Consider the following 25123-nt stretch of genomic DNA (forward strand, 5'->3'; position numbering starts at 1 on the left):
AGTCGCCATTCCGAAAATCTGGCGCCTCAGCGTCAGTGGAGAGGGACAGCTGCCATCAAAAGGATGAAAAAGTCGTCAGGACGCCACGAGGTCGTCGATCGACTCCGCCGACACCGAAGAGTACAACGGAGAGTGACATTAAGGTAGCCAAGGATCTGATGGTGGTACAGCCTAAATCCAAGGCACTTCTGAAACTTGTAGAAGCTCGGAAGGCAGAGGAGACTGGCACCGCGTCCAAACCTGAAGGTTTCGCTCCTCCACCGACCCCATTCGGAGGTGGCAAAGTCAATTTCCTGGGTGAACTGCAGAATCGCTTTCAACGCAAATCATCAGATTCTGCGAGTGAGCTTGAAGTTTCCAGTGCCAACGCTACATCAACTGCAACAAAACCGCTGAACTTTATGGACGAAATGAAGCGAAAAACAGGCGGAGACGCAAGCTCCGAAGCCTCCTCTAAAACGCCCATGAACTTCTTGGATGAGCTCAAAACGGCATCTACTCGAAAGGCTGCTATCACCTCAGAAGACGTTCTGGACGAACTAAATGCCCAAGCTCGAGCAACCTCTTAACAACGTTAAAAACACATTTGTAAACGGGCCAATGTATCTGTTTCTTCATGTGCAGCTCTTTTGTTGGAGGCGGGTTTCATACGCTCAAGCCACTGGCACGTCGAGCAGTCGAGAGCATGGCCTGTGAGACTTTATCGAGACCAGAGCAAATCCGATCCACAACCTTCGGTGGCATGTAGATGTGTGATCTTCGGAGTCGCAGACACCACCACCGAGTCATGACAATTACCGGTTCTTGACGCTCTGCTTCGTGCCACGCCACTAGCGTGATGACGGTCATGTCCTGACAAATTCTGGTCTCTGGACGATACGGGAACAGTTCGTCTTCATCCACTGCGTCGCCGATCATTAAGCCGAGCTCCAGTTCTCCACTGACAGGCGGTCGGTACTCTGCGAACGCGACAATGTTAGTGTCGGTCTGCATTGTATTACCGATCGTAGCCACAAGTCGATGCTGCGCTACGGGGCTACCAGGTATCGCGTCGTAATTTTCACGTACTGCGATGTCTCCTATGGCTTCAGAAATACTAATCTCCAGATTGTAAACGAAGCCCTGGAGCGCGTTAATGATTGTTTAATACAGCGAGCTCCGGGTAATGGCATGATCTCGAAGCGAAGCGACAGGAAGTCGCCGTTGGTCGCCTCGAATCTCTTTCGGTCGCAGAATTCCGAAGTTGCATAGTGGTGTTCTCGTTGAAGCATGAAGTTAAGCGCAACTTCTATTCGATCTTTTCTCATGCGAAGTAAAGCAGTCTCACGTTTGATTGGGTCTCGACAGAGTCGTGCAGGCAGATCGAAAGGCTCGGTAACGCTATCGCGCTGTTACAGTAGTACTACTGTAGTAGAAAAAAGTGTCCATTCTTGTGAGACGAAATAATACTAATTAAAAGAAGAATAAAAAACGTACGTAGAATTGAGTGAGCATGGATGTCGTGCTGGCGAATGACAACCTCTGCGCGTGAAGCGAATCCCGCACTAGTTTATTCATAATTTCTCGCTCAGCCAGCGCCTCTTGTTGCCTGAGTTTCTGGTTTCTGGACTCAAATTGGACCATTTGCTTCTTCAGACGCTTTATTTCGTCTCTTAGTTCCTTGATCTCTGTCTGCACAATATTATGATTTTTAAGAACGAAGAGTTGCGGATCGACGTCATAGGCGAAGCTACGCTTACCTGTCGTCGAGTGTACGTCCGGATCTTGGGCGGCTTCGGCTTGCGAGTTGACGTTCGTTTTTTCGCTGCCCGTCGCGGTACTGGAGCAGCATCCGGTTGAGTTTCGTCCGAGGCTCCAGTAGCGTCGCTGCTGGAGGACGTCGAGCATGAGGGACTGCCAATCATGAGATCAACTTGCTTCCGTGGCAGCATATCGCGTTATGAAGCTCTGCGATTGTAATCTTGATCTAGAACTCTCGACCTTACACACGGAGAACGGTCCATACAGTACTTAAACAAATCCACTTTACACGCACGTTTTGGGATCTGCTGTCCGCCCAGTGATCTTGTCCGTATGACACGGGAATTCACATCTGCTGAAGTCTTTTAACAACAATTCCAAGCTAACAATTATATGCACTACCCGTACTTGAAGTTTTAGGGTAACTTCGTCGCTATTTTAAAAAAACAAAAAAAACAATTTTTGTTATACCAAAAAGAATCCCGGCCTGTTCAGTTCTATCGTCTAAAGGATCATTCCTCCTGCATGCCTAGCCGTCGCAAACATGGCTGCACCGACCTTCTCGACACCAGTTCGGATCCGATCCACGACGAATGCCGGCATGTAGATGTCGGATTTCCGGATCCTCAAGCACCACCATCGCGTCATGACAATAATCGGCTCTCCAACCTCGTGCTGATGCCACGCTATTTGCGTGATCTGCGTCATGTCTTGCCTGACGCGACTTTCGGGTCGATACGGATACAACTCGTCTTCATCTACGGTATCGCAGATCATGAGTCCCAATTCTTGCTCTCCACTAGCCGGAGGTCCGGCAGGACGATACTCTGCGAACGCCACGTTGTTCGTATCTGTCTGCACCATATCCGCCACTGTAGCTACGAGTCGATGCTGAGCTACAGGACTTCCAGCCTTTGCGTCGTCGTTTTCTCGGATGGTGATGTCGCCCACCGCTTCAGAAATACTGATCTCGAGATTGTAGACAAAGAACTGGAGGGCGTCGACGATATTCTTGACGCTGCGTGCTCCTGGTAAAGGCATGATCTCGAATTGAATGGACACTAGATCTCCATTGGCCGCCTCGAATTTCTTTCGGTCGCGGAACTCCGATGTCGATCGATAGTGCTGTCTCTGGTGCATGAAGTGGTGGGCAACTTGTAGCCGATCGTGTTTCATTCGTAAGAGAGCAGCTTGGCGCTGTAATGGATCTTTATTGAGTCTCGCAGGCAAGTCAAATGGCTCCGTAGCAGAGTCACGCTGGAGATTCAGATAACCGATCAGAGCTTGAGCACAGAATGACAAACAAAAAACTCTACTAGTTCTATACGTACGAAGAATTGCGTGACCATGGACATGGTGCTGGCGAACGACAGCCTTTGGGCATGCAGAGCATTGCGTATTGTCTTATTCATCATCTCCTTTTCCGCCAGAGCTTCACGCTGCTTAAGAACCTCGTTCCTATATGCGAAGTAAGCCATCTGCTTCTTGAGATTCTTCATCTCGTCTGTCAGTTCCTCGATCTCCGTCTGTACCGTATCAACAATCAATCCATCAATTATAGTTGCACAGATTGCAGTGGATACGGTAGTGCACTCACTCTCCGACGGATGTACGTGCGGATCTGTGGTTTCTTCGGCTTCGGCTCGCGCTTCTTCGGCGTCCGTCGTGTTCTCTTCTTGGTAACGGGTTTGGGCTCCGATCGAGGACACTGGGTCTCATTCGAGGAGCCAGGTAGCTCACTGCCTGAAGACGCAGCTGGTGTAGATTCGAGCATGGAGGACGTGGCTGCTGTCGCGCAGTTTGCCATGATGCTCTAAGGCACGTTGCGCACTACAGAGAGCTACGTTTTGATGAGCATCATCATTATAAATAACCTCGTTTTAAAAGGAGGTTTAATTAATAAAACGTCACAAACGCTGCACAGAAAAGACAAAAAGCATAATCGAGCAGATAAACAAACTGAATTTAGCCACCCTACTGACGAAAATTTACATAATCTTAATACTTTAATACATGTACATGTACTTGGAAAGCCCAAAACAAGTACATGTTCTCTGGATATTTATATCCAGAGTCTTAGGGCCGTTCTTAGCCAAAAAATAACGGTGGATTATGCTTCCATGGCCCAATCATTTCACTTGGATCCATATGGCAGTGGACGCCGTATGGTCCGTTTGATCCACGTCCACTGTGTGAAATTAGGGTTGGTGGCCGTGGACGGAAGGTGGACCGGAGGAGAGACATACCTGACGGGATAGAACGACACATTGAGTTTATACAGCTCATTCCATCAAGTCTCCTGAAGCACTCAGTCCACATCAGCAACCAACGGTCCCCTGTCAATCTATCGCCGTTGGACGTTGGCTCGATCGCGAAGACGACGAGTGATCGCTATGATCTCGCTGGGTGTGCGCATTTTGTTGCGATAGTGGAAGAGAACAAATGCAAAGCGATCAAAGTGATACATCGCAGTTATAAGCTAATATTAGATGTCAACCACCCCTCCTTCAACCTTAGCCACTAAGGCCATCCACCAGTTTTAAGTTTGTTCTTAGCCGAATCAAGCACAAAAAGTACCATCCACCTTAACTCTCATCCACTTGCAAGAAATCGGCTAAGAACGGCCCTTAGGTGGGTTCCAGAACCGTCGTGGATCCTATAAGAACGCATAAGAACGTACTTCTGTACTTAATAGATTGCAGCTACTAAAAACAAATCAGGTACAATAATGACGCAATACTGGATAATTACTAAAACGTTATGATACAATGGCTGAATGTTGACCCAGTCGGTGAAGAACGACATTCGCGCAACAGAACACTTGAGTAGCTATCAATATTACATTCAAACAACAACGTCACTCATTCACACATACGGCGTCTGTCTCCCGGACTATTTGGATCACAGCGGTATGAAGACTACTTGAAGCGCACGAACCCAGCAGCGGCACTGGCGGCAGCCACGCAGAATGCTCCGGCACCCGAAGCTACGACGACTGAAACTGGAGCGGTCGGAGGCTTCGGAGCGCAACCAGCAGCGAGTTCAGCCTTTGGAGCGACAGGAGGCTTTGGCAACACTCAGCCATCTGCATTAGGTGCTACCTCTAGCGGGGGGGGGGGCTTTGGATCGTTCGCTTTTGGCTCAGCTACGACGTCTACAACAACTGGCAGTTTTGGTGGATTTGAATCGCAGCCTAATGCTCCCGCCACAAGCGGTGATCTGTTTGGAAGTAGTGCATCACGCCCTGCCACTGGAGGATTCGGCGCACCGGCCACAAGCAGTGCCTTTCATGCTGTGCCTGCTGCTTCGTCGGCTTTTGGGGCACCTGCCACTGGTGGTGGTTTTGGATATACAACCGGTGAATTCGGTAGCGGTTTTGCGCTGCTCCAGCACCAAGGACACATACTACGCTACTCGACCTTCAAACCGTTTGCGTTATTGCTTTACTTACCTCAGGATGTTGCACGGCGTCTGTCCAAGGCCTCATACTACTTGTATCTATATAACAACGTCGAGCTCGAAGTTGTACGTGGTATTTTGCTAACGTCGATTCATTGTGACTATAAAGAGCGCTAACAAACTTTGCATGCCCGATTCGTATCGGTGCGCGGGCCTACTGATGTTTAAAGAGACAACCAGACATCATATATTTGTTATATGGTGTACAGCAATCCTTGTCCAGATAGATTGCCAGTGCCTATCAGTCAGGTGACGTAACCGCGAGCTTACTCCGTTTTCGGCTTCTTTGGTGCTCGTGCCTTATTTGGCTGTTGTGCGAGAAGGTATTCCTCGCCTGTGCCAGGCTCCACGACGTCCCGGCTTGTCTTCCCAGCTCTGCGCTTCTTTGGCAATTTAGGCGAAAGGCGCTCGGCGTCAGTTTGGTTGCCTTCCGTGCTTTGACTCTCAGCTTCGGGGGAGGAGTGGTGTTCTCGAGATCGGAATCAGTGACTTCGACTTTTGTGACCATCTCGATGCGATTCGTGTTGCCTTGAGCCATTTTGTTTTCGAACAAGGCCAGCCCCGTCACTCGTTCGACGTACACTTCCGCTCCATCGGGGATCTCAGTGACGTTTTGAATGTCGGGGTCTTGCTTCTTGTTGGCCCACACTGAAAGTCGGAAAAACATGGCTGCCTTCTCATCAAGGCTCATTGCCGGCATCTCCTGTTTCAGTTCCGGCTCCAACTTCGTAACTTGTTCGTCACTTAGCCAGATGTTCCATCCACTTGCGAACTCTTCTCGAAACGCGATGTACATATCTAAACTGATGTACGGCGGCATTTTGGCGGGTTCTGAGGGCGTGGACGTCGAATCTGGCGGATTGACGGCAGCGACTTTGGGTAGCATTTCCACGATGTCAGGGGTCTTCTCGAAGACTGGTGGGCGTTTTCTCGTTTGCGCTTGATCCTGGATCGAAGAAGATCAGCCAGCTCCATACTTCTTGTGGACAATTAAAAAGTGAGCTGGGTAGGATGTTCAAATATTTACCTTGCCGTTGCAGCTAGCATTCTGCGCGTGCCCTTGTGTTTGCCTGTGTCTGTGTGCGTGTTGGGAGGGGGGGGGCGGGGATGACACGAGTTTGCTGATATATACAGAACCGTTGTACATGTACCACGCATCACCACTTCCATTACTGTACAAGAATGAACGAGCAAATTTTCTAACTTTGATTCTTAAAATTTTAACCAGTTTTGCCTGATATCGGATGATGCATTATATCGATCAAACATGTAGTATTGGGGATTGACGAAATTGAGCATGCAAAATTACAGCAATGCTGTAGAGATATCAGCGGGAGAGCGAAAGCGCTATGACGCTTCTGTGAAACTTTATCGATTCCGTATCAGACGAGTGCCTTCGAATAGTGACGCAGATAGCTTGAGATTTGACATGAATAAGGCTGTGGAGTGTCGTTGTTGTAAAGTCACAACAGCAACAACACGAATATTTTATCGTCTTCTTGTTCGTACCCAAAACTTTAGGCGAAAGCTCGAACACATGGACTTAACGCAAATTCATCGACCGTAGAACCTACCCAATGAGAACCAGACCTCATACAGCCCAGTGGTAACACATACTGTACCAGGCGATGTAAATAATGAATTGGCACCCACAACGAAGTGCTCTGCTTACATCCTCGGACGTTGCCCGTTATTAGCTGTCCAACGTCTGCCTGGTGTAATACGTGGTCGTACTTCGAGCAGGTTGACATTGCACGGATGAACACAAATCGACTGATAAGATGTTCAATCCGCGATTTACTGTCAATCCAGCACAGCCATAGACCTGCTGTGGCCGCCCGGTGTCGTGACATTCTGGACGAATTTTTCCAATGGAGGCGCTACTCGTCCTATTTACCCTGTCCAAGATGATTACTCCTGTGATTGCAAGCACCAGATGTGCTACGATGAGAATGGCTCTTGTTGTGGTAATTATCACTCCAAGATCCTTTGTGACGACAGAAATTGTACAATTGGTCTTGGCCGCGGTAATCGGTTTATCCGGACACATTCCTTCAACATTATTCAAACGCGTACTGCTCTGGGTCTAGCTCCATCAACCTTCTTGGCAAAAGGATCGTTTGTGCTTGAGTATGTCGGCGAACTCATATTTGAGAGTATCAAGAGTGAGCGAAGTCGCGACTATATAATCGAGGTAGCAACAACGACGATTCGGAATGACAAGATATTCATAGATGCCGGCAAGTGTGGAAATGAATCCAGATTTATCAACCATTCGTGCGCGCCTAACTGCAAATGGGTCGAGTTTTTATCGTGCGATGGACCTCGTATAGGCATCTTTGCAATTCGTGATATTTCAGCTGGTGAAGAAATAACGGTGGAGTACACCCGCGAGAAACTATGGTTTAAGTGCCTGTGTGCCAAACCCAACTGCCGTGACAGACTCGTGTAATGTTCAATTGTCGTTTTCATCCGTGTTGACCCGTAAAAGTGTTTCTTCACTTAAATATACAAGTTTGTTTTGAGCATATCATTAAGTGATGTGATTGCGGAACCTGAACATTTAATATGGCAGCGTCGCATGGTAGAATCGTAATTCGAACGTTCAAAATGACTCCTACCTACCTTGATATTTAGGTGCGGAAACAGCCATCCATAGTCATTGGGCACCTGGAAATTCCAAGTCGCGTTGTTGGGTGTACTAAATGGTTTGTTTGTTTCTTTCTTGCCGTCACATGATGATTTCACTCAAAAGGCACCATTCTGCTTAGAAAGCACCATGCATTCCGAGCGAGTGTCATGTACTTGCATGGCGAATAGACCCATTCGCTCACAATTAACTCACAAAGTACCGTTTTGCCAGGCTTGCTCTCAGCAACTCGCGAATAACGCGCGTGCTCGTGATCGAAACATGAAATAAAAGCTCGAGCATCAATGAGGGAGGGTGATCATGTTGTATAACTTGTAAAAAGGAAGCATCGGCGAACATCCAGTGTCGGACCTGAAGGCAAAACTTTAGCGGCTGTTAACAACTTCTTAAAGCATTTTGACGAAATGGAAAAGCGTACGTCCGAACGTGGAGCCAAATATCTCTCGGGTGGATTGCTAAAAGAACTTGCTTGCTGTGTCTGTGACTGTATGCACCCTGCGGCGCGCGTCAAGGTGGAAAAAGTTGATTCTGGCACGTATCTTCTGCAGTCAATGAAAACCAGACTAAAACCTCCAAAACCACTCCCATCGGAACTTCGAACGTACTACGATATGTCGGGTCTGAGTGCTGAACTGGCAGGGATATTGTTGGCGAGATCAGGGATTGTTGTAAAAGACGAACAACTAACCATGCAGGTGTGCACTTCGTGCAGATCATCACTACTGGACAGAAAGAGAGGCCACCCGCCTAAATTCGCTGTTGCCAATGGTCTTTTTATGGGTTGTTTGTCTATGTGTTTTTCCGACAGTACTTTCACGGAGAATGCAATGTTAAATCTTTCGCAACCGATGCATTTTATCTCTGTGGTTCGAGGAGGAAAACACTCCTCTATACGTTCTCACGCGTATTTTTTTCGGGCAGATCCTGCTCCTCCAGCTGAAACGCTCCCACGTGACGTGTTTTCGGAAGGCGTGGTTGGTGTGACTATGGTCGGGGCTACGACGACCGATCAAAAAGCAGCAACTTTAAAAAAATATGATGTTCGCGCGCGCCTAAGAGAACAGCTAGATTGGTACAAAGCAAATAATCATTTATACAAATCTGTGGAAGTGAAACCGGAGTGGGAAACTACGATTGTGACAATTCGTACGCGGGTCGTACTGGATCAAGCTGGCGATGGTAATCGCGAACACATATCTTCTTCCAATGATCAGACGTCTGACGAACGGCTCAACCCACCGGCTGGGTCTCGCACAGGAATTGTACTTCCCACCCGAGATGACAATGAAATTAATCACTCCGGTGACGCAATATCGTCTAAAGCGACGCTACCAACAATTGATTGTTCAATATAGGATGAAAATAGATTTTTTCTGAACCCTGCCAACTCAGTCGCAAGCCCAACGCAGCAAAGTTTATATAGAGGGACTGATGGGTCTGGGAAACTTGACCGTGCAACCTGGAGGCATAACGCACCTGCACCTGCCCATGAATCGGTTTCCGAAGAAGATGAGATGTGTGAGCAAACTGCCGATGGATGGATAAGTGACTTCAGGCATATTGACGTTCCTACTGGTGTTCAGCTTGCATCGAATAATTCTCGCGTAGTGGTCTATCGATCATCTAGTATTTTGTCCGATTTTGATTCGGCATTTTGGACGAACTCATTTTCTGAATTGTTTCCCTACGGGCGAGGAGGCCTTGAAGAATCTCGTGCTATACCGATCAGCCTTTTGGAGTTCATTAGATTTTGTTTGCGGCACTCATCACGTCGCTTTGTCCAGCATCGCTCGTTGCGTTTGATGTTTAGCCAGGCACAACGCACTTCATACGATTTCAATCAGAGCCCGGATGTTGCCAGGTTCAATGGAGCGGTCTGCTAGTGTTTCTCGTGAAGACCTTCAAAACTATGTCCAATACCAGCAGAGCCGATTAAAGGCTATAGCAGATCAGTTGCCCATACCACCTGCACCGGAAATTAACAGATCGGTCCGTGAATTATACAATAATATTTCAACAGGGATGCGATCCTACTGGGGGTCTAACGATGAGCGGACAGCAGCACGTGCAGACCTCTTTTCGATGCAACTGAAGCTTGGCCAGCCGAAAATTGTTTTTTACGATTTCGCCAGACAGTGCAAGCTCCTTTCAAATGGCTAATCTGGCCGGAGGTATCGCAGATGATGTATTTGAAGAAATGCAAGCAGGCGTCTATGAATGCTTGGAGTTTACTCGAGCAAAGTTGGGATCGATAGCGACGGCTAATCCAGCCATTTGTGCAAGGTAAGTTGTGATGCAACTCATTGTACCCTATCAAAAGCACAGACTAACGGTTTATGATATAGACATTTTGATCGCTTGATGGACATTTTCATCGATGTAGTTTTGAATCGGGATTCAGATCAAGGCTGTTCTCAAAAGGATTCAGGACTCTTCGGTCACACAAAATCATTTTATGCTGCAACAGAATCACAAAATTCAACGGGATCGCTTCACTCTCACATGCTCATTTGGATTGAAAATATGCCGTCCACAGTTGACGAGTACTATACGATGTGCTCCTCCGAAGGATTCCGCTGCTAAGCGTTGCGGACATTGATTAAAAAGGTAGCGGTTGGCTGTCCGATGTAATAGGTTGGATGTGTTTGGGGTCGTCTTTAGTACCATACGCCGGACCTAGCCGGTATGGGATGGATACTTTGTTATCTCTTAGCTTCGTGTAGAATGCTTCTAGAATTGCCTTAGCTTCGTTATCAACATTACTCTTGGTTGAATACATCCCTTCATGAACTTCGCTTAACACCCCTTGATGAGGCTCGCCTTCGGATGAAACGAATTCATTGATATCCAATTCATTATCCTTGCTTCCAGCGAACACCAGCTCAATGCATCATCCCTTAGTCATAGGAACGAATGGCTGTAGAGTGGTTATTCAGTTGACGTTTTTAGGCATAGCCTGCTTAGGATGATTAGACTGCAATTTGAAGACAGAAATTGAATTATAATCAATCCAGATGTACCCATCTCTATCAATCGGGTCAGATTTGGCCGATCCAATGAGATGTGGTACGATCGCTTCCACTAAACCTTTAGCCTCGAGTAAGGCCTTGCTTCTCGATGTCAGCCAAAACAGCTTGATTATGCTGTTAGTTTGATCAGAGGCTGTCGATGAACCATTATCAAAATCTGAAATACGCTGCTTAGTAAATCTACCGTTATCGACTTCTGAAGGGCTCTCAATACCCCGTTTGCGAACATACCTCTGTTACATAATTGAGGCATGAAGATCTTCTTGCCCCATGCCGCTGGCTGTTGGAAGTTAATGAGTCTTGACTTCATCTTTGGGCTTCCCGCCGACGGACACGGCAACACAGGGACTTTAGTGTTCGTGTGTCGGCTGAGCAAGATGGTACATCTGGCTCCAGTACCTGTTACCGTCACAGGTGGAACAAACCGCGAGGTTGTTCGTCGATGACATGTTCCGCTATCACGGTCTCCCGGAGACGATTGTCTCGGACCGAGACCCGCGCATCACGGCTGCGTTTTGGAAAACGCTATACCCTTCACTGGGAGCTCGGCTGCCGATGTCCATTGTGGACCATCCACAGACGGACGGACAGACAGAGCGCGTCAATCGAGTGCTCGAGGACACTCTGCGCAGTGTGTGCACGGAAGCACCACTTACGTGGTCGACGCAGCTTCCATTTGTTGAGTTTGCGCTCAGCAACGCGGTGCACGCGTCCATGGGGCTCACGCCGTTTTATCTGAATGGCTTCCGCTACCCCAGAGTGTCTCTTTCTCTCTTCGAGGAGACACTGCATTCTCTATTCGAAGTGGGGAGGGGGCTCGGAAAGCTCTTTCTCCCCGGTCTCAGATGTGAGACCGGATTCGCTGCGGAAACAGGTGGAATCCTTTGTGGATACCAAGCTGAGCGTGATCGGCAGGGTCCGAGATGCCATGGCATCGGTCCAGGACAGACAGAAGGAGTACTCTGACAAACATGGAAGAGGAAACTCAAATGGATTTAAAGTGGGGGGATTAGTGCTATTAGACACGATGAACCTACCGCTAGACACTGTCAGCTCTGTCGGCAGCAACAAGCTGAAGCACCGCTTCATTGGACCGTTCGCAGTCCTGGCCATGCATGATGTGTCGTGCACCATCGACCTGCCCAAGTCAATGACGACGCACCCGACGCTCTACGCTGGACGTCTTAAGCGGTCCTATGATCCGCAGGGGGTTGCGGACTCGCCGACCCACCTTGGCACAACTCCTCAAAGCGAGGGCCGGTCACACACGTCGACGAGGTCGTCGGAGCAGGCACCCAAGCCTCGGTCGGAGCGGCAAGGCTGCGGTCAAGGCCGTACGCCGGAGGGGCTCCGTATGAACGGACCCCGGCGCCATACGCCGAGTACGCTGAGTACGCCGGGTACGCACCATACGCATTCGACTGGGAGTGCGCCAAATGCATCTCCAGTGTGGCAGCAGAGCCTCGATACGTCGGATCATGCGGAAGGCCTCGTCAAGATCGGACGAAGAGGCCCGCCGGTCCACCCGTAGATGCATGAACGAGACCTCACGCCCCAACAGGTCCAGGCGACCCGCAAGACGAGCGAGCACGCCCTGATTCCCGGCCTGGGCGGCAGCATCACCGCCAGTCCCGAGGCCAAGTGCAATCTCAAGCACGAGGACGCGTTGACGAAGGCGGGCGACCTCAGGGCCCTGCGGCGGACCCGCAGATGAAGCACTTGCATGAGAGTAGCGTTCCGAAGGCGCCGAGTACTCATACTCGTACGAGGACATCTCCGCCAGTGCTTGACCACAATGGAGAAGTCCACGACCACGTGGAGCGGATCCTTCAGGAGCAACGACGTCGCGGTAAGCAACAGGTCCTCGTGAAGTGGAGGGGTTATGCCCACTCCGAGAACTCGTGGGAGCCGATTAAGCGGCTCCTAATTGATTGCCCGAAGGCTGTCGCAATCTGGGAACAGAAGCGGCGGCAGCTTTATAAGTAGTCCGGACCTTCTTGCCCGAGCGGGGTACCGACGTTGACGACACTTCCGTACCCGCGCTCATCGTGAGCGCTAGAAGCCGTGCGCTTCAGAGTACCCCTTGGCAGCATGCGCTTGCTGACCAAGTGGGCGAACCGGACACGAAGATCACGCTGGTCCAGGATGCGGGACAGCAGCTGATTTTCATGGCGTTCCCGTTAATCCGAGGGTAAGTACTTGAGAGACTCCACCCAATCCTAGAACATGTCATCACATGAGTTATAGCTGGGACAGCTCTCGGGAAGAACCCAGGGATAGCCCCAGGGAGGGTAGAAACCACCCCAGTTCTTGGGCTTCTTACGACAAGACGTGAAGTCCTTTAGAGATATTCGGTGCGGCGCAAAAAGCACACACCGAGCCGTCTCCAAATTGTCGACGAACAACTGCTCCATCTGGACCAGGATACGTTCGCAAACGCCCTTAAAAGCCAACAAGACCACGAGGAGCGACAAGAACCTTGAAGAAGAGGTCAGCCCCAGAGCTCTCCTCGGGAGACCAATGACCTCGTGAGTTGATGACAGCTTCCTGGCTGACGGATACCACCAACGGACCTCCACGCGTACGCTGTGCAGCTTAAAAGTTCTCTTGCTGCTGATCGAGGTCGTTAGTGGTCTCCCGGGGCTCAGAAGTAACACCCTCCCCTTTATTCTCCTCGTCCTCTTTATCCGAGGAACCAAAGAGGTTCCGAGGAGTACCCAGTCTGCTTCTCCTCGTGGAGTGAAGATTTCATAGCCGTAAGCTTCTTAGAGGGCTTGGCGCCTTCGGCTTTGGCGGCCTTAGCACACGCAAGACCCTCGGCAAGCGAGATATGTTTGCGAGGTTTCTCCTCTTCGTCGTCGCCAGCTTTGGGAGTGCCCTTGGCCTTGATGGCAGGACTCTCAAGGCGCACAGACGCCCTGGGCCTGTGATCACCGTGATCACTAGCGAGCGACTGCACGCTTTCGTCATTGTGCTCGCTGGGTACTGGAGTGGGCTCCCACGGATCCCACAGGAGCATCGTGAGTGCTCCCGGACTCGGACTCGTTCTCACTGCCCGAGTTGAACTCACGTTCGGCGAACCGAGGGTTCGGCCGGTTGTCTAGGGAGACCGAAGGCGACGGACAGCGGCGCTTGCTCACTGCCGCGTTACCAGTTGAGCCGATCGACTCCGAGACCACCTTAGTAGTCTCCTAAAGTGTAGAGCCTTTGCCGTGAGGCTTAGTGCTCTTAGATTGGGCCTTTCCGGCAGCAGCCTTGGAGCGTGTTTTCGAGCCGCTCTTCGCAGTGCCACGGGGCATGCCAAAGGTCGATTTGGAGACCAAGAAGAAGATCGCTCAACCGCTGCTCGAGGCTCTAACTGTAGAGTGAGCCTCCGCCGCTCGCGCAGCCAAGCCGATGTATTTCGACTTCGAGAATGAGAGTTTGTGACGTACACTGTCTCATTTTGATTGATCGGTAAGCCGAACCTAAGTGGGGGAGGATGAAACGGGGTACGTAGCCCTAAGTGTACCCCTAGCTACATGAAGTGTGACACGTCATACTTCGGGATATCTGGTACATGGTACCAGGGTCGTCTGAGGCCAACCATTGGCTGATGACATTGCTTTTCTATAGGTGACTTTTAGTTTGTTAATTTAGCTCAAGCTTAGCCTACCTATAAATATACTCAGTTTACAACCTACCTTATATTGGTCACTTCGCTCCCTTTAGGCAAAGGAGACCTGTGGACTGCCGTTCAGTGAGAGTTTGTATACTCTCGTAAGCCAACTTCCTCTATCGCAAGTGTTGTGTGACAGCACGTGACTAGCGATCCGATTTGAAAGGATGTAGCCATCGTTGCTTCAACTTGGTCGCTGTCGAAACTCGTTTTTTTTTGTAATTTGTAGGAGGACCTCGGAGGACGCATACGCAGTCTCTTTAATTTCAAGACTGCAGGACTCGTGCCAGGAGTGGAAGTTTTTGGTCTGGATTTAGCAAATCGAGGTAAAATGCACAAACGTCCGAGATCTCCCAGCTCTTATCGCATTGCTTCGGATACCAGTACGCGGAAGACGTCGGTGTCTACGCACGCTTCGCCAGGCTTGCTCGGTCGACAGCGCTCCTCGAAAGTCCTGCAGAAATACGCATCCACACGGAAATTCGGGCGTCGCCATGAGTTGCAGCGGGAAGGCGAGCATATTCGGAGCACGTCGATCGTGGCATACTCCAAACGAAATCCAGACGAAGAGGATACGGTGATGGCAGCTCAGGTAAAAGGACAGCGTGCTCTAATGTGTACTCGAACCGTACTCTAATAACCGTATTGACTGTAGTGGCGGATCGTCGAGGCCCTGGCACAGGAACAATCGATCTTCCGACGACTAGCACAATTTATAAGCCGTACTTTAGGCACAGCAACGTGCCAAGATCCAACCGTGATTTTGAGCCACGTACTGCTCGGAAGTCGTGAGAATGCAGAAGACAGTCGACTCCTTAACGTGTTAGGTATCACCCACATCTGTAACTGCGCCACGCAGGTCGGGAACAGCTTCGAAGGCGAGTTTATTTACCTCAAGCTGAACCTACACGATGCTCAGGACGAAGAATTGATTCCTCATTTCCAGACTGTCTCCAAATTCATCAAACGAGTCGAGCGACTACGAGGACGCGTGCTCATCCACTGTATATCAGGTGATTACATGTGTAGGTCCTGTGCCTTAGTTAGTTTTAGTCTCTCATAATTAATTTCTGCGTAGGTGTTTCCCGCTCGCCTGCGCTTCTGGTTGCCTATTTGATGATCGACAAGAAGATGCCGCTACTGGAAGCGTACAACATGGTGAAGCGCAAGCGGCACATCGTGCAGCCAAATCAGGCCTTCCGACTGCAACTGGCCAAATACGAACTCATGCTCTTCGGTGCGTCCTCCGTCGCTACGACTCCCGATAAGGACTGGAATTTTTACGCCTGGAATGAGGTCAAGAACCAACGGGAAGCTCGTCGAAAATGATCCAATGGAGCCAGAATTAAGCTAAGGACGTGTCGATATCATGTCCAACCCGTACAAGTAATTCGTCCGAGTCCCCAGCAAACACAAAGAGTCGATAATCACGGGAGATCCGAACAGCGGGCCTAGATCACCCTCATTCGCAGTCCTGATTGCGTCGCTAGGGGCTTTTCCCGTTGAATCGCCAGTCTGGTACACTATGGCTCCTGTTCTCTCGTCGCAAAAGCACAGCTGGCCGGTAGTAGTAGCCACGCAGCAGACCAAGTTGTCGTCTTCAGTAGCACCGTTTGCAACAAGGTGAACAACCATGGGAGATGCGAACACAGCGCCGTTCAGAGAAGTGGCCCACACGAGCTCTCCGGTACGGGAGTCCACCTTTCGCAACATGCCGTCGTGGGACCCAAACACCACAGATCCAGGTCGATAGACACACGGCGAGCTAAAAATCGGCTTCTCGGTAGCAACTTGCCACAGGATTTCTCCAGTCGTCATTGTGACACCGTAAAGGTTCCCATCGGCACACCCGACAAGCAGCAGATTGAGTTCAAAGTCGGCATTTAATCCTGCAAACACAGGGGCAGCAAGTTGCAGTCTCCAGTGCTCTTGGATGCTCCTGAAGTTATCATCAGAAGTTGACGTTATCGACACGACGTTCCCGTTCGTGACAGCGACAAAAAGCTGCTTGGACCACTTGCAGTAGAGTGGCGTCGAGAAAAGACTGCCCCGAACGTCGAGTTTCCATTGTAATTGCCCCGTTTCGGCCTCTAGTCCGTAAAAATTGCTATCATACGCCCCAAACACGACCAATTCTTGTTGCTCCATCACGACGGCAGAAGCTTTGATCGCTCCTGTGGCTTGAAACGTCCAACGAGTTCCACCTGTCTGCAAGTCCAGAGCGAATAGAGTTCCTCCGTACGTCCCCACGTACACGATCTCGTGCTTGAGACTGAGAGCTGCGCAGGCTTCGATTCGGTCATCCAGTGTGACGCGCCAGATCTCGTGACCGGCTGCCAGTATATCGACGCAAACGACTTGACCCGAGTGTGACCCAACAATCGCCCACGCAGAACAGACCGCGTCTGTGTGGTCACGACGCTGTGCTACGAGAGGAGACGCATCGATGCACTTTCTTAGATCCACACGCCACGCAGTTCTCAACGCCCATGGTAAGCTCGGTGACGACGAGGCTACAACTCTCGGCTTAGCTGTTGGCACTGGGATGTAACATGTTGGTAGATAAATGCCGTTGACGCCCATAGACGATTGGTTGTAGCGAGATAAACAGCTCAGTTGGCATGGTTGGCTCCTAGGGGCTCGCTCAACGACTGCGCTGTCAGCAGATACACGTTCATGATGAGTCTTCTTCCGTCGCTTGATACCATCGCTTGGCTCATCGGTACTGCGAGTTTTTGGCTTAATTGGACGCTTCATCTCTTCCGTCGTAGCCTTTTGACGCTGATCCACGATCGACAGAACTTCTCCAATCGTCATCTCGAGCTGAAGGATACGCGACGGCCAACATCCTCGTTGTTAGCAATTAGAACCAGACCATAGTAAAAAAAGGAGAAACGTACCAAGTCAATGCACAGCGCACCAAACTTTTGCTGGAGTTGATGCAGAAACAGCGTCGCCAGCAGTGAATTCCCGCCCAGATCTGCGAATGTTCGAGCTCGCACATCTCCAGAAAGGCACTCAGACAGGGAGATCCCAAGCATTCCCTCCAGAGACTGGGCTATAAACGTCTCTGGCGACACTGCACCCTTGCTTACGGGTGTCAGCAAGTTTTTGGTATCATTCCTGTTATGCTCCAGAATCTTCGCAAGCGCTCGTCGATCTATTTTCCCGTGAGCAAGTCGTGGCACATTCGTTGACGGTAACAGCAAAATCTCGTGAGGTGTGAGCAATGCTCCGTAGTGCTCAAATATCCAAGCGTTTAGCGTTTCCATCCGGGAATATCGAGTTATTGCGGTGCTTCTCGTGTCATCGCAGACGATAAAAGCCACGACAGACTGTTGAAATATTGCGAAGTCGCTAACTTCCTTCGTACTTGCAAGCGCAATAATCCGATGATCACCACCAACTTTCGCGGTCGCTTTCAGTGCCGTGGCCACTGCACGCTCCACCGCCTCCAAGTCCACTCGCTGACCGTTAATCTTTACAACATCGTCCTTTCGTCCGCAATAGTAAAGCCGTCCTTGCACTACAGAGCAGATATCGCCTGTACAAAACCATCGCCTTGCTTGTACCTGCTTAATACCATTTTGAACGCCCGGTAGGTCGTCCGAGTCCACATAAGCGCCTTCGTGGCCATCACCAATGTATCCGAACGAAAGGAGTGGCCCAGAGATACAGAGGATTCCTTTTGATCGCGCCTTTGTTGCCTCACTACGCGTTGTTGTCCTCTTCGGCCAAATTACAGTTGAATTCTTTTTATCGAGCTCATCCGCTAGGAGCAAGAGAGACGTATCGCCACCAACCACCCCATACCGGTCGAGATTAGCGATAGGGACGCCGTGTTGTTGCCACTGCGCGATCTGAGCAGAAGAGAACGGTGCCTTTAACTCCATACAGGTAACGTCGCCGCTCAGTTCTGTGCTGCCTGCAGATAATAGCGAAGAAAAAAAAGTTCAAACATGGAAATGGGATCAAGATGAGAACGTTTTCTTGAAACTTACCATAGAGATTTAGTATCGTCGCGTCTGGCAAATTAGTCGTGAGTTGCTGGAGAACGTGAAGACGCAATGCCTCGCCGCTACTCAGCACATAGCGAAGGCCGCTCAACGTAGCATTTCTATCCTTCTCTGTCGTCTGTAGTAGCAGCACTTCCAGCACACTCGGCACTGCAGTGAAACGCGTCACATTCTCACTTTGAATAACCTCCAGAAACTGCGTGCTGTTATCAAGCACAACACTTCTCAAGTTTAGTTGTGCAGAAGCAGGATCCCGTGGAGACTGCACGTGAACCAGCGGCACGCGTCCCAAGAAGGCACCTAGAATCTCCCACACCGAGTCGACAAACGACAGCTTCGTGGCTCGCAGGACGCGTTCACTCTCATCGAACGGATACGTCGTCCACATCCACTTTAACCTCGTCCAAGCTCCAGTTCTCGCCCCCACGACGCCTCTAGGTTCTCCTGTCGTTCCAGACGTGAAGAGCACATACAACGGCGATACCAAACCCTCGTCCTCCTTCAGCTTTTGATCAAATTCCGTATCATTGAAAAGAATATTCGAGAAGTTTACCACTTGCACAACTCCGAATGAGCTTGACGCCAACTCAACTACCTCCACTTCGTCTCTATGGATACCTCCAAAGTATTTGGCCAGTGGACTCTTCGCCGTCGTTACCAGACGTCGAGCGCCTGCACTCTGCAGCAATAAAATCTGTCGAGATAAAGAGAGTTCTACTTCAATTGGCACATAGCTCCACTCTTTCTCCTCCGCTACCAGCAGCATCGTCGTCGTTTCTTCAATCGAGAATGGCATCAAGCTGATTCCAATTACTAGCCCCTCATCTCCACCATTTAACGCTGTTCTCAGCTGCTTTTGCCACTGATACAGCTCCACATACGCCACCTCCTTCCTCTCCGTACCATCACTCTCCACCAGCGCCACCTCCTCGCTCTCTACAAACGCCGTCCGATACTCACGCAGACATTTACACAACGCCATCGAATCTTGAAATCTCACTCGCACTTAAACGGATCCATACAAACCTCTTGTTTGCACACGTCACATTTACATAGAACAACCATATTACTGAGGCACCTCAGTACCAGATCCGACGACTTGATGGACGACGAGCAGCTCCCTTTGGTAAACCGCGACGCCAGCGACTCGCTGCAGCAGCAGCTGTCCAGCTACCACGAGCGCCAGCGCTCAAGACAGCAGCGTCGTCAGCGCTCCAAGACCGTGGGGCGCGCCACTGTGGGCTTCTTAGCGGCCTCTCTTCTCACTCTTCTGCTGGTGGCGCTCTCTTGGCCTGCACAGCGTAACGAGCGCGCGCTGGAGCTTCGTACGCTACTGGACGCTTATCAGCACGCGAAAAACTTTTCGGGGGTCGTGCGACTGAGTCACAATGGCCAGAAGAAGCTGCAACAGGCGATGGGCAGCGCAAATGTGCCTTTCAAGCAGCCCATGGAGGAGCACAGCGTGTTCCCCATGGGCGCCAACGTCCAGCTACTTGTGGCTGTAGCCATGTATCAATTACAGGAGAAGGGGCTTGTAGAGCTGCATAAGCCTGTGGACGAGTACTGGACGGTGACAGACTGGCGAGCGTTCGGGAAGAACCAGACGTGCTTTAAGGTCCAAGAGAGCGACGAATGTGACCACGTGACATTCCAGCATTTACTGTATATGGGCTCAGGTATTCAGAGCACAAGTGGAGAGAGAATGCAGTCCTTAGAGCAGCAGATAGGGGCGTTCATCGGCGCTCCGTTGGCCTTTAAGCCGGGCACGAGCTACCGGTACGCAGAGGCGAACTACGTGCTGTTGGCGTACATGGTGGAAAGACTGAGTGGCTTAAAGCTCGGAGAATACTTAGACACACACGTTTTCCAAGTGCTGGGACTTAAACTGACGACGTATGACCCGTATGACGGCGCGTTACGAGTGCGTCACGGACTTGTAGACCAGTACGTGCAGTTTTACGCCCACCGAACGCCGAATGCTACTGCAGACACCGCTAGTGACAGCTCCAGTGGGACGCAAGTTGTGCCGGAGAAGCATCTGCAGCACATGAGCACGGGATCTTGCGCTATCTACCAAACATTGGACCAAAGTCTCCGCGGTTTGCAGTCGACGAGCAAGGATATGCACAAGATCTACACGGATCTCTTCCACGCACATGGCCACCACTCGAAGCTGTTGCAGGCCAAGTCTATCGCGCTGATTGTGGGCACTCGCAACCCTGCGTATCCTGCATTCGCTCAGGGTATCGGCGTCGACTTTGAGGAGAATCCAGGAGCTAGAGCTGCTGACTGGCCTGCAAAGATCGCGTTCTGCGGCAGTACCGCGTGCTCGACGACCTGTATGGCCATGCAGATGCCTGCTGCCAACATGTCCATTGTCGCTAGCGCCTTCTCGAACGACGTGCGTCTGTATTTCCCCAGCGTCGACGCGTTCTTTGCCTACAAACCTCGTGACTTTATGGACAAACGAGACGCGACCATCGACGCATTCGAGAAAAACGACGGAGACGTCAACATGTTGGCGTGGAGTTTGCTGCAGGTTTTCCTTCGATTCTACACCACCGACGACTAAAGAAAACGACAAGTATGAGGCAAGTTTAAGCACGAGACCAGACATGATAAAATGGTAAGTTTGTGTCTATTTCTACAGCTGAGTTCCTCGTCTATGTCTGCGCCTTGTTCCAGCTCTGGATCACGTAAAGCTAAGCAGTTCTCGAATGGTTTTCTCGTCCTCTCGAGCCACGAATCGGCCTTGAACTCGCAGTCGCGTGTCTGCGAAGCTCTTGCGTACGTCGTATTTCACCTCTCGGACCCACACGCGTTCTTGTCGCTTATTCAGGTATCTCTGGACGCGTTTCTTACGCGCTTCAGGCGAGTAGCAGCCGACCCAGCCTTCTCTTCGCGGGCCATTCGCATCAGGTAGTGGACGCTTCCTCAAGCAGCTTTGAGGTTCCGAAACCTCCATTTTCCTGCCGATCTGCTCCACTTGTGCGGTGTATTTCTCGACTTCTGGCTCTCCAAACTCGATTTCGCTCTCGATAGCGAGTTTGAAGACAAACCCCACGTCCTCCTCGCTTGTTAGAGCTTGTTGCAGACCTCCAGACAAGAAGAAATCCCCTTTACGGTTCAGCTGACGGAGATAAACTTTGATCCGCAGACTCCACATTTGCTTGGGCCAGGGCAGCTCACTGGGAACTTTAAAAGTAGTGGGGACTCTGCAGTAGCCATACTCTCCAGCTAGTGTCGTATTCTGGGGCATTCTCCTCTCTTTCCATCGCTCGGCTTTGTAGCTCCATGTGAAGCAAGACGACCACGCCATAAGTTTCCCGAGTCTCAAACCGTAAAGCTCCTCAGGCCACGGCCTTTTTGGAGGCACCACAAAGTCTTCCGGTAGAATCTCGTGGGGATACTGAGTCGCGTAGATCTTCAGTAATGGAGCGACGTGTTCCTGCCACGGTGTGTCTGCCAGTTTGTATCTAAAGCCGAACGTCTCTAACCGATCTGCATTCAGGCCAACGTCAGCGAAGTAGAGTCCGCTCGACTCTATCTCCGCTGTAATGATCCCTAACTGCAACCCGAAAGTCTGCTTCGGCCATGGAGATTCCGATGGAACTACGTAATTCTTCGGGACTGAACAGTGTCCGAACACCATAGCGAACGTGTGAAGCGCAGGAAAAATCCTCGCTCTCCACTGTTCATTCTCGCCAGCACATGCCTCGTTAGAGTGGAAATTAGCGATTGCGATATGGCCACTGTAATGCTGCCCCACTTGAACGCACGTAAGGATATGTCGAAGTTCTCGACCCCACGTCTTGTGAGGCCATGGAGAGCGAGAAGGAACCACAAACTTATCTCGAAGAATCTTGTTCCCGTTCTCATACGAGTAAACGAGGTTCGCCAGCAGCACTTGAGCCCTCCAATCACGCTCGATCGCCTTTACACGACCCCAGTTCCACTGCACAAGAACACTGAGATTAACTCCCCATGCGTATTCAGGCCACGGTTCCTTGGCCGGTATAGTGAACCCCCAGTCAAAATCCCATGGAATCGTGTCTTGGGGATGAAGGCTCGCGAACGTAGCGATTAGAGGAGCGACTTTCTTGTCCCATGCCACGTTAGAGAACGTTAGAGTGAAGCCCAATTTGCTCAACTGGTCCGCGTAGCGACCAACGTGAGAGAAAAAGTTGCCTGTCGTCTTCATCTTGTCGACAATCTGCCCTAACTGTAAGTTCCACACAGGCTTGGGCCACGACAGATTGGCCGGGATGACGAAGTGAGGCTTGACGTCGCAGTGTCGAAACCTCTTGAAAAACATTTTAAAAGCTATGAAAATGGACTCCCACGCTTCGTCTCGACGTTGATGAAGCATTTGCTGGAGTCTGACGACGGAATTTCTGGCTATAGCCACATGGCCGTCGTAATATTCACCAGTACGGAGACGCTGTAATATCCTTGATAGATCCATCCCCCACGTCTTCGAAGGCCACGGAGACTGTGACGGAATCACGAACTTCTCCCCAACGTTGATGTCTCCATGTTCGTTCTGGTAAACTTCAACAGCTTTTAGCACTTGCACTCTCCACTTGCTCTCGATGTCAGTCATGAGCTGAGAATTCCATCGAACGAGCTTCCCTAGTTTGATCCCCCACGTCGATTCTTGCCACGGAGCTTTAGATGGAACCACAAAGTAATCAGGCACCACAGTACGCGGATGAGCCATCGAAAAGGTGTCGACCAACGGAGCCCCGTGTTGCATCCAGGGCGTTTCCAACAACTTGAAGGAGAATCCAAGCGCGTCCAAGCGATCGGCGTCCTGTCCTACTTGCTGAAAGTACGAGCCGTTCTTCACATAGTCAGCGATTCTACCTCCAAGTTTCAATCCCCACGTCTGCTTGGGCCACGGAGCTTCGGAAGGAACCGTGAATTGGCCTCCAAGTCGACAGTCTCCAAACACTTGCACAAACGTGACCAGAGCAGGATAAATCCTGGTTTTCCATTGCATACTCCTGTTGTCTGACACCACAGAAAACGACTCCGCAGCCTCATTTCGCTGTTTCCATTCGCTCATCATCGCAGCCATGCGATCCGGATTCTGCGCGGCAATTTTCCCTAGTTTCAGCCCCCACATCTTTCTCGGCCAAGGCCGTTCGTGTGGAATCATAAAATCTACGGGTACTGCCGTTTGATTCGGGAAAATGGTCGAGAAAAGCGTCAAAAGCGGCACAACTTGGCGCTCCCACGTCGCGACGGAAAGACAAACCTCGAAGCCTAAACCGTCCAGCACCGTCGCATCTCGTACAATCTGTACGAAATACTGCTCTCTCCTCTGCGAGTCTCTCAAAAACATGCCGAGTTCCAGTCCCCATGTCTGCTTGGGCCATGGTTGCGTCGCTGGAACGACAAAGTCGAACGCCATGGGTTCATCGTTTCGATATTCGTCCGCGAAAGTTACCAACGCCGGTAAAATACGCCCTTGCCACTCGACATCTCTCGGGTCCGATAGGAAGCCCAACCTGTCCAGCATGTCGCTATCTCTTGTAGCCTGATCGACGAAACTGCGTCCTGCTCGAACTCGCTTGACGATCGCCCCTAGATTTAACCCCCACGAATCTTTCGGCCACGGTTCCCACTCCGGCACGACAAAACTGCTCATGACGTGAGTGTGACCGCGTTGTTGGTGGAATTCTCGTAATGCCGGTAGCACCTGATGCTTCCAAGATCGATCTGCTGCATTCGTCACTTTCCAGGTGAATCCTAAATTCTGGAATTCTTGTAGAGATTTTGCTACTTGGGAACTGTAAAGTCTCTTGGTGTCTTGACTGCGACTGATAGCTTGGCCCAGGTGCAGGCCCCACGCTGCTTCAGGCCACGGGGGACTTGCACGAGGCACCACGAACTCCTCGGGCACTTCGGTGTGGCCGAAAAGTGAGTGGAAAGTACGCAAAGCTGGCATGAAAACCCTGCACCATTTCTCCTGACGATAGTCCACCACATCCACTGCTACGCCGTCTAAGACGTCACCGAACGAAGCTTCTGAGCGACGTGCAGTCGCCATGGTGCAGACACCTCAAGGCGCACACTGGCCATACACTTATCCACCGATCTCGGTAAAAATGACTGGTTCTGGTTCAAAAGATTAGGTCACAGCAGCTTTTCTGTCCACGCACTTGAATCCGGCAGAGGATCGTCGGGTATATCGCTATTACTAGTATTACAGTAATAATAAGCTCTGCTGGCGCCTTTTATTTATAATACACCATCGAATAACAGGTCTACTTTTTGAAGAAGGAGGCAATGGTTTTGCAGCCGCCTTGAAACTGCGCTAGTGGCCGACTTCGTTTTGACCTTGCTCTTGCTGTCGGGACGCAACACGAGCTGCAAAATTTTCTGCTTCAAAAGAAGTGTGGCATCTATTCATTGAATAGATGCCACACTTTTTATTTAAATATTTAACTTGTCAGTTTTCATCGATTCTTGTTCGACAGAATAGAGGATGTTATTGTGCTTTCTGCCAAAACGCCCTCAGTTTTATGGTCCTACGTAGGAGTCCTAACTGTATCTGATCGGTTGC

At 50.5% G+C, this 25123-nt stretch overlaps 6 protein-coding genes across 6 annotated transcripts; 2 read left to right on the plus strand and 4 right to left on the minus strand.

Moving 5' to 3' along the window:
- Positions 1-2244: 2244 nt before the first annotated feature.
- PITG_12474 (uncharacterized protein) lies at positions 2245-3560 on the minus strand (the record flags this gene model as incomplete). Its single annotated transcript, XM_002900314.1, has 2 exons — positions 2245-2997; positions 3072-3560. 2 exons carry the CDS (start codon positions 3150-3152, stop codon positions 2245-2247), a joined length of 834 nt encoding a protein of 277 aa, XP_002900360.1.
- An 11556-nt stretch (positions 3561-15116) lies between these two features.
- Positions 15117-15865, plus strand: PITG_12475 (dual specificity protein phosphatase, putative; the record flags this gene model as incomplete). The annotated part of the gene is made up of 3 exons (XM_002900315.1): positions 15117-15128; positions 15192-15549; positions 15615-15865. 3 exons carry the CDS (start codon positions 15117-15119, stop codon positions 15863-15865), a joined length of 621 nt encoding a protein of 206 aa, XP_002900361.1.
- Positions 15866-15886: 21 nt separating this feature from the next.
- Positions 15887-17027, minus strand: PITG_12476 (acyl-CoA synthetase, putative; the record flags this gene model as incomplete). The annotated part of the gene is made up of 2 exons (XM_002900316.1): positions 15887-16962; positions 17003-17027. The coding sequence occupies 2 exons, from the start codon at positions 17025-17027 to the stop codon at positions 15887-15889; spliced, it is 1101 nt and encodes a 366-aa protein (XP_002900362.1).
- Positions 17028-18358: 1331 nt separating this feature from the next.
- On the minus strand, positions 18359-18940 carry PITG_12477 (uncharacterized protein; the record flags this gene model as incomplete). Its single annotated transcript, XM_002900317.1, has 3 exons — positions 18359-18387; positions 18432-18461; positions 18538-18940. The coding sequence occupies 3 exons, from the start codon at positions 18938-18940 to the stop codon at positions 18359-18361; spliced, it is 462 nt and encodes a 153-aa protein (XP_002900363.1).
- Positions 18941-19654: 714 nt separating this feature from the next.
- PITG_12478 (uncharacterized protein) lies at positions 19655-21124 on the plus strand (the record flags this gene model as incomplete). The annotated part of the gene is made up of 1 exon (XM_002900318.1): positions 19655-21124. The coding sequence occupies one exon, from the start codon at positions 19655-19657 to the stop codon at positions 21122-21124; it is 1470 nt and encodes a 489-aa protein (XP_002900364.1).
- Positions 21125-21244: 120 nt separating this feature from the next.
- Positions 21245-24607, minus strand: PITG_12479 (uncharacterized protein; the record flags this gene model as incomplete). The annotated part of the gene is made up of 2 exons (XM_002900319.1): positions 21245-21553; positions 21608-24607. 2 exons carry the CDS (start codon positions 24605-24607, stop codon positions 21245-21247), a joined length of 3309 nt encoding a protein of 1102 aa, XP_002900365.1.
- Positions 24608-25123: the final 516 nt, after the last annotated feature.

The sequence above is a fragment of the Phytophthora infestans genome, genomic scaffold, assembly GCF_000142945.1.
Source record: "Phytophthora infestans T30-4 supercont1.26 genomic scaffold, whole genome shotgun sequence".
NCBI lineage: Eukaryota > Oomycota > Peronosporomycetes > Peronosporales > Peronosporaceae > Phytophthora > Phytophthora infestans.